General features: G+C 41.3%; 1 protein-coding gene across 1 annotated transcript; it reads left to right on the forward strand.

Moving 5' to 3' along the window:
* Nucleotides 1–4: 4 nt before the first annotated feature.
* Nucleotides 5–9,108, forward strand: LOC119918786 (MAP7 domain-containing protein 1-like; the record flags this gene model as incomplete). Its single annotated transcript, XM_038739476.1, has 9 exons — nt 5–93; nt 1,434–1,672; nt 2,685–2,967; nt 3,776–3,956; nt 4,898–5,002; nt 6,711–6,761; nt 6,846–6,906; nt 8,027–8,108; nt 8,496–9,108. Coding segments are annotated over 9 exons (1,398 nt in total), but the record flags the coding sequence as incomplete, so codon positions are not given.
* Nucleotides 9,109–9,399: the final 291 nt, after the last annotated feature.

Raw genomic sequence — 9,399 nt, forward strand, 5'->3', positions numbered from 1 at the left:
GGAGAATGAGAAGGAAAAAAGTGCCCTCACTAAAGAGAAGGTGCTTAAGAAGAGACAGTCTCTACCCAGCATGAGACACAGACCTGATCCAAGGTGAAACATATGGCTGATTTCTACTTTTTATTTTTCTTAATTTTTAGTACTAATTCAGTTCAGTTCAGTTCTCTTTTCCATACTTAACTATCACCAACCCGGTTACTGATTTCATCTAACAGACTTCTAATTGTGATATAATAATATAATAAATTGTCTGTCTACACTTTTAACAAAGCCTTTGATCAATTACCACTTCTGATGTTAGGCTTCCGTCAGTCAACTTATCAGTTTATCAAGCAATTCTATGAACTAATTAAGTAAAATTTCCAAATCTTCTCTGGTTACAGTTTCTCATATCTGAGGACTTTTGGCTTTTCTCTGTTTTGTTAATTGAATATCTTCTCTTTCTATTTTGGACTGTTTGTTACACAAAAAAGGACACTTCAAGATGCCATCTTGGATTCTAGGAACTTATTTTATACATATACATTTTCCACATTTTATATACAGAACATAGCGATCAGATGCAAATAAAATGGGCAGATTAATCAGTCACAAAAATAATCATTAGTTGTGACCTTTAATCAAAGGGCCTCGGGTGAACATTAACAACTGAACACAGTGAATATATGCAAGGCAAGCGTTAAACCTTGCGAAAGCTCCAACGGAAAAGCACACTATAAGAACAATGTAAGGTATGAAATTAAAAGCTACAAAAGAATTTTAGATACTATAAAAAACAATTTGAATAATCTGACATATGATAATCTGCTGTTTTGATATTTATACAGACATGGAGACTAAGTCCATTTTGTAAACTAGGTTAACCTTACATCCCTTTGACACACAGCTTGTTTCTGGTCAACAGCTGGGTTAGACAAAAAGACCATCTTTACCTCTGCATTGTAATTACTGCTTATTTCACGCACTGTTTGATCTGAGACTTTGAGTGAAAGATCCCGGGATGAGTGGTCATTTCCTCTCTTATCCCCAGGCCACTGAAATAAATGACATCCATGACAGAAGGGATGGATGAGGAGAAAAAAGTTCTTTTGACTCAACAAAAAGGCTATACCAAGCTTGCCAGAGCTGTCAGTGCCAAAGGCATAGAGGGGGAAAAAAACGTCTTCTTCAGCATAATGGATGTTTCCCCTCCAAGTGTTGCATTGCTTATAGCTGAGATGCTGACTGATAATGCATTATACTGGTGATGCAATGTTTGAGTGCTTTATTTGCTGTGAACCTATTTGCTGAAGTCAGGTTTCTTCAGGACGTGTGTGTTATATTAAAACAAACATTGCAGCCCAGGTCTAAAAGAATAATGTGTCCACTGTGGTGTAAATGCATTCATTTTCTACCAGTCTCATATTTCACCCCTGTATTTTCCTTTCCTCTAGTCCCAGTCCTTTATCAAGACAACGGCCATCATCCCCAGCCACGCCTAAGGGCAGAACTGCCTCTCCAAGCCCAGCTGCCTCACCCAAGCCTCCATCAGCACGTGGAAGCCCGTCAACTCCTAAAAGTCGGCCCAAAAGAGCCAGGACCCCTGCCAGGATAGACCACCGCACCTCCTCCCCCGCCCCCCTTGAAAGAGTGAAGGAGCCTCGGAGGCCCGCCACTCCAGAGGAAAGAAAGAGTGAGTACAACAGTTCTGATGGTGATTATTTCTGACTAGACGGGATTAAAAAGCTCGATGAGCATCAGTCAAGACATGCTGTTCATAGTTTTGTAAGCCTTTTCTATCCCTAGCAAGACAATTTTGACTAGCATTACATTACATTTATTCATTTAGCTGATGCTTTTATCCAAAGCGACTTACAATTGCTATACATGTCAGAGCCCCCCCCCCCCCCGGAGCAACTAGGGGTTATGTGTGTTGCTCAGGGACACAATGGTAGATGTCTCACAGTGGGAATCGAACCCAGGTCTCCCACACCAAAGGAACAAGCTATTAAGTGGACCTTTAGTAAAGATTTGTTGTTTTTGTCTAACGGTACATTACACAATAATCTGCATTTTGTTGTAATGTCTCATCTCCGCAGTGATCAACCTATTTGCGCAGTCCAACAATACAGTACATGTAGATTATGGGTAGCTTCCCTCCATGGTTGAGTCATTCGGTATTTACTTATAATTTTTTTTTTTTATTATATATACCCAAAGAGTTCTTCACTGTTTGGCTTGGTGTCTTTCCGTGACTGGCCAGAACAATGGTTCTAATGGAAAAAGTGAACAAGCCTCAGGAAAATCGTTCTTTTCTTTCAAGACGCAAAAAGCAAAGATTACCGTCAGGCTTAATTAGCCAGAAACAAAGGGAATGTATTTGGTGAGCCACACACAGCACTAAGAGGCTGCACTAATCAGCTTTAATTATCTAATTACAAAGTTCTCAGGCTGAAGCTATGGCTGTTTATAATTTCCACTTTCAGGGGACAGAATGTTTTACTGCATGTGAAGAGAAAAGTCTGCAGTTGAACCTGTTATTAATCATGATGATTATCAGTGGGCACCACTTTTAAAGTCATTACTTTTAAAGAAGCATAAATAATCACTAAATTAAAAGTTGTTTTCAATAAAAGTTAAGTTACACAGCACAAGATCTGTGTGTTATTGTCTTTTCTGTAACACTTTTTTTTTTGTTGTTTTAGGTTCCCCTGTGCTTCCTGCCATCGTAGTCTCCTCAGCCGCTGCCTCACCCCACACATCAAGCACGCCAGTTACGACCACTGCAGCCTCCCACTCACCTGAACCAGCCAATTCAGCTCCTTCTGTCCCTGCAGTATCACCTGCACCATCTCCATCAGCCAAGCCCATGGCGGGTACAAACAACCCAGAGGAGGCAGCTCGCATCCTGGCAGAGAAACGCCGACAGGCCCGAGAGCAGAGGGAGAGGGATGAGCAGGAACGCCGTGAACAGGAGGAGAAAGAGAGGTCAGAGGGTTTTAATATGCCTCAGAACACAACCAGAGAGGGTCAGCGCAGTGTTGACCTAGCAATGAAAGATCTTTCACATTGCGAAAAGAAAAAAATTATTTTAAACATGTCTGTGTCCAAGTTGTGTTCCCACTTGGGGGCTGGTCTTTGATCTACACATTACTTTCTTTTTCCCTGTCAGACGTCTCAACAATTGTACAGAAGGTCATAAAAGGAATTACAGGAACTATTTTTAAATTTGCAATGTGACCCTCAGTCAAACAGTTTATGACATTTGAACTAAAATGGAAGTACAGTATATTATTATTTATGTAATGTCATTGTGAAATGGTTTGTGTAGAATACTCTGCTGTAGCTTTTTATATGCTGTAAAACAAACCTTACTGAGGACATTTAGCTATTTCCCATAGCAAAAAATTAAAAAGACATCAATAAAACTTAACAGGAAGGCTGCATGCAGTATCACGGCCCATGCATGTCTGAATAAGACATCACTGGCACTGTTGGCCGTGATGTGTGTAAGCATTAAGAATTTGATAGCCTGTTGGCTGATTCTAACCACAGTTACTATTTTCAGCGTAGGAATTTATTTGATCTTGTTGGCATTGTTTAGATTTTCCTAAATAGTTTGGTTTCCTTTTGCTTGTGCCTCAATGTTAACTCGGCAGAGATAGTGTAAACTTAAAGAGGAAAATGTCCAGTCAGTAGAGTCATTTACATTTTAGATTGTTTACCGCATTTTAAGTGTTTGGCACATGATTTTGTGGAAAATACTTATGCTCAGCCTTATGCTCAAACTCTTTAGGATCCTGAGAGAGGAGCGAATAGCGAGGGAGGCAGAGGAGAGGCAACGCAGGGAGGAGGAGGCCCGTGCCATGGCCGAGGAGCAGCGGAGGAGGGACAAAGCCCAGCGCCTGCAGGAGGAGCAGGAAGCTCAGGAGAGAGCCAAAGCTGAGCAGGAGGAGAACCTACGCCTGCAAAAACAGGTATGCTGAGTGTCAACGCCCAGATGCAGAGAAAGCACCTAAAATGGTAGTTGTTTGTGAGGTTGGGTGTTAATGCAGTAGACAGGTCTGGTTAGTCAGATAAAGGTCAAAGGAACTTGCAAGTACTTGGCAGTGCCAATAACCATCAAGCACCACTGTGACAGTTATTACTGCCCTTCGATTAAAGTTCATTCACACAGCAAACTTACACGCTCTCCTATCTTCAGCAAACAATCTGTTTGTGGTGTTTTTCATTGTCACTTGTTTACTGTCTCAGCTCAGCTGCTCACCTCACGCTGACCTTGTTCGATAACAGGCTCATTCAAAAGCACAGTCCAGTATTTTCTACGTCAGTGGGATGTTGTCCTCAAAAGCAAATATTAATCCAAAGTGGTGAGCCGGAAGCTACTATGAATGTGCCCTTTTTACTTTTCAGTTTGTCAAATAACCATTACCAGCAATATTGACTTTTCCTGTGTTTGTGGATGTTGCTGGGGAGAAGCAGAAGAGAATCATGCTTGATTAGCAGAAACCAATTTCCAATAAGAAATGTGGCTAATTATTACAGTTTGTTTATTCTGTAGACCTGTATTATGATCTGCTCTGGCACAGTCTTATCTGTTATCCAGCGCTTACGCTTTGTCACCCCCTTGTGGTCTTTCACAGAAATGGCTTGTGGTTAAACATGATCCAATATAATTATGCAAAGGGTTAAGTATTGTATTTCAGTTTGAATAGTCCTCGTGAAGCTGTAAATGTTGAAAATAGATCTTTTTGGCTCAAAGGTACAGGAAAATATCCCTTTTGTGGTTGTAAACAATAATTGCAGGGAGCAACCACACCCTTGTTACGTACAAGGCATGTTATTTTGGCTGCGCGCCCCCCCCCCCTTCTGCCAGCATTAAAACTGTGGTTGGATTCTCGCCTCTGTGTGTTTTCAGAAAGAAGAGGCTGAGGCTAAGGCCCGGGAGGAGGCAGAGAAGCAGCGTCTGGAGAGGGAGAAACACTTCCAGAAGGAGGAGCAGGAGAGGCTGGAGAGGAAAAGGGTATACATCTGTCCTCCAATCATTGTTCTTTCAGCCAGGTTTTAAAGTCACCCATTTCAAAATGGAAATGCATATTTTTTAAAATAATTTCATTCTCAGTCCTTTGCTACTGGACTATAAAGAAGGTTTTCTGAAAATCCATTAATTGAAAAGTCCCAGGTCTGCTCTCAACTGAAAACATTTCTTTATTAATTCTTAAACAATGTTTTAACTGATTTATAATTTGTCCATGCTGTAATTTCATTATGTTAGTCTGTATGTTCTGTACACACAACATCCACTGCATGTGTGTCTGTCCTGGGAGAGGGATCCCTCATCTGTTGCTCTTCCTGAGGTTTCTTCCTTTAAATAAAATTGACACGACTCCTTCAGTGAGGGTATGTACACTCTGTGGTCTGCCTTTTGACATGACAAAAGCAGGCTTGAAAGTTGATTCTGTGAAACCAACATGAATGATGTTTTTGGCTTATCCTGGATTGGTTGTCTGCATACCATGATTTAATAGGGCTTAGAATGTGTGTGAGCATGAAGCTATATATAAACAGTAATAATGGAGACCTCCCCTTGTCAATCATCTGTGTGGATGTGTGTGTGTTCTACTCAAGTATACCACCCACATCTACAGTAAGCTCACGCCTCTGAATGCTAGCTAAGCCTTTCTTTTCCTCTCCTCATCTTCTGTCCATGTGAGAAAGGCTCTTATCTAGGCGTGCCAAGCCTGGCTCAGCCAGCCCAGCCTGGCTCCTTGCTGGAATTAGCCCGCAAGAACAGCATGTCCTCTGCCCTAAAGGCTCGCTGCTTAGTCATACTGTACAACACACATTTACTGACTGACTTCTACCAATAATGACTGGCCCATTCTTGTTATCGCCTCAACAAAGAGGAGTTTGTGCTCAGCAAGCTCAGGTGGTTAAAACTATCCTGTGGGGAAACACAGCAACTTACGAGACAAACAAGAACCTTTATTCTTGAGGCAGAAGGTTTGCAGCCAAACTAGATGCCAAAGCCATGAGTGTGTTATGAGTGTGTGAGCTGTTCATGAATAATCTTGGATCTTTAAATGCTTCACTTTTATGAGTGGCAGCTGCAGTATGGTCGTGCTGTCTCAGGCTATCTGTGTCCAGAGATGAAGGTTGCATCATCTTCTGCCCATACAAATTAGCCATCCAGAGTGGTTTATACTTTAGCACAGTACAAGCTTATCCGCTCTCCTTGATTCTAATGTTCACTGTTGGACCATCCTACGCCTGGTGTTCCAGCTAAGTACACAAGTGCTGCTTGGTCATATTGACACAGCCTTCCACCTGGAAGCTATGGCTGTAGAGCTCCGGTTTGACTTGGTGCATTCACTTCAAGCATAATGGCCTTAGACACAAGAGACAGGAAAACATTTTTCACTGCAAAGGGAAGCAATGAACAGCACAATATGGAACCTAGCAAAGCAGTCTGACAAGGTGTGTGGGCTCCATCAATCCCACTAAACCAAACCCGATGTTTAACAAAGATAAATAATGCTATTTTGTTGTGGATGCTATATTAATAACTTCCACATATGATTGGTGTTATGAGAAATAAAACGTTTATTTCTTAACTAAGCAATCAGGGCAGATATGTTTATAATGAAAATCTGAATTTGAAAATCTACAAACACTAACTAGGTTCTGTTATTGGCATTTTCCTTGGTCTTATTCCTTTCTTTCTTTCTCAGCGTCTGGACGAGATCATGAAGAGGACACGCAAGACAGATGGAGGCGACAAGGTACATTTGCTGTTCAGTGTTAACCAAAACAACAAGCCAACACTTTCCAGTAAAGATGATTGAAATGATCTCCTATCTTCACAGAAAGAGACAAAGTCCTCCCCTCTCACACACGTCAATGACAAAGAGGCAGAGGGCAGCAAAGGTAAGCAGAACATTGGTCTGAACTAGTCTGCCTTTTACAAAACATCCTCAATTGATGGAAGAAAACCATTACCCACCACAAGCCTTTAATCTGCAGGAATCATTAGGGTAGTTGTTGTAATTGATCTCCCATTAACATTTCAATGTTATCCCTGGAGGGATTTTACACAAAGTGCATGCCTTGTAACCAGAATCCACCTTAAAGTGGATTTCTAACTCTTCAATTTCAACTCCTTCAATTTGAAAATCCACATGAATCCATCCACATACATAGTAAATTTTAGACTGACTCATGTTATTGTAGATGAACTAATTTTACTTATCCCACCTTTAGGCTGAGATTTGATGACACATAACTGCACAATCTCCCTGCTGCTTCTTTTACATCGTCCATATGTTAGAATAAACAAAGTCACAGGTATTTGTTGTGCTTTTGTTCTCATTTGCCGTGTGATTCAGCTTCACATTGCAGCATTTTGTATTAAGGGTTATTAGATTAAATCTCTGCCTCATATCCTGTACAGCTGCAGTTTTAGGTCTTCTCTGTACAATAGGGCCCATGTGTGCTTGCTTGCTGTCCAAGCCGTGGGACTGAGGGAGTAAGAGAGGAAGAGTGGGTTCATGTCAACAGCCTGCAGCAGTTATAAGACATTTACTGTTGACTCAGTAATATGCATGTGTTGTTGCAAAAGCTTTACTCAAATCTACTCTTCCTACATTTTCTAATTGTGGAAAAATGTTGTTCATAACCCAACTGTTATTAAGCAAGTATACAGCTTGCACTCTTTCCTTGTCTATGCTTCCATGTCATGTACAATAGATGAGGAAGATGAAGGGGATCAATGTGGTCTGAGGAGATATGCTGTTTGTGGCAAAGTTACCCAATGCAGGAAGACATTAGGCAGCCACTGATGTGGTGGGAGGCCTGGCAGGCGTTTCCTCCATTCTAGTCAGGGTGTGGAGATCTGTCTCAACCACAGTCATGTCCTCATTCTCAGATCGGAGTTTGGGGGGGGGGGTTGGAATACAATGGAAGGATGCTTATAACTGGAGTTGGATGTTTAATGTTGATGTGCGTGGTTTACACTGGATAAATGGCTGTTTTACTTTGTTTCCTCTAGCATCTGCTGAATATCAGCCAAAGCCAGAGGTCAACCTGCCCAATAACAAGACAGAAAATGGACAGACCAACGTGAATGAAAGGTAAAACCATTTCTTTGACCGATTTCAAAGTTTCTTTGTGCTCATGGTGATGCAAGACCACCGTGAACAGTTTAAAACTTGTATGCCAGAAAAGTAAGCCAGGAGTTGACTACCAAATCAAGTTTGCAGGGTATTTGCATTGTAAACCTCAACGGAAAACACAGGAAGCCACACGATTCAGGCGCACAGTAAACAACTGTAATACTTTGAGAATGATTTGGTTTCTTGAAACGCTTACTCTTTGTATTTGGGCACACTTCTTGGGATAGATTTGAAAAGAAACCTGTAATTGGACGGCGGTGGAATGATTCATTCATTTGGTCACTATGAGTCACACTGACCTATCATAACTATATCCATATTGTGCTTTGTGTCTCCCCTCTGCAGCAGCCCCTCAGTCCAAGTGGTCAATGGGGTCCAGCCTACGAGACATGAAAATGGTCTATCCTCTAAAGGAGACACTTCCCACTTTGGAGATATCATCCATCTCACGAATCATGGCAACACCACCAACGGAGCACGCAATAAGTCTGACACCAGCATGGCCACCGAGCCGATCCTCACATTTGAAAGTGAGGAGTCATTCATGAAGAAGGCAGGCCCCATAAAGGCCCAGCATGTTGCAGGTACAATGCACAAGAGAGGCCACAAAAATTATACAAACCTTGTAAGGAAAACAAACATGATACAGTGAATTTCACAGCTGGTGAGCCTGTGCAGAAAAGGTCAGGTCACTCCTTGTAATGATGTGAGTTTGTGGAATGACCAGGAGACTACTGCCCAAGGATGTGCTAGAAGTATTTCTTGCCCGGGCCGGACTTTAGGAACTCACTGCTTTAGTTTTCTGTTCTGTTAAAAAAATAAGCTATAGCATGTTTATTTTTATTTTTTTTTTAATCTCTGGGTAGAGCCAGGCTAGCCGTTTCTCACTGTTGTGGCTGTAGCCTCACATTTGAGAATGGTATTGATCTTTTCACCTTACTTTCATCAAAAAGGCAAATTTCCCAAAATAACAAATGCCTATTTTTTTTAATATTATTTATTTTTTTAAATCTTAACTATATATATCAAAAAAACAAAAAACAAACTCAAAGCCAACCAGTGCAGAGAAGCAAGAATAGGTGTAATATGCCCATGTCGCTTGTTTTTCAAAGGTCGGTATAGCTTAGAAAGGGCCTAATTTTGGCTTTAGGGTTTGGAAATGTCAGATAAGGCTTTGTTGATCCCAAGAGGGGTACATTCACAAAAACGTGTTTATTTGCCTAGAAAAGAACGATCAGAGAGAACTCCC

This window comes from Micropterus salmoides, unplaced genomic scaffold (genome assembly GCF_014851395.1).
Source record: "Micropterus salmoides isolate LMB-PRFRI ecotype aquatic unplaced genomic scaffold, ASM1485139v1 Ms_hic_scaffold_2413, whole genome shotgun sequence".
Classification (NCBI taxonomy): Eukaryota; Metazoa; Chordata; class Actinopteri; order Centrarchiformes; family Centrarchidae; genus Micropterus; species Micropterus salmoides.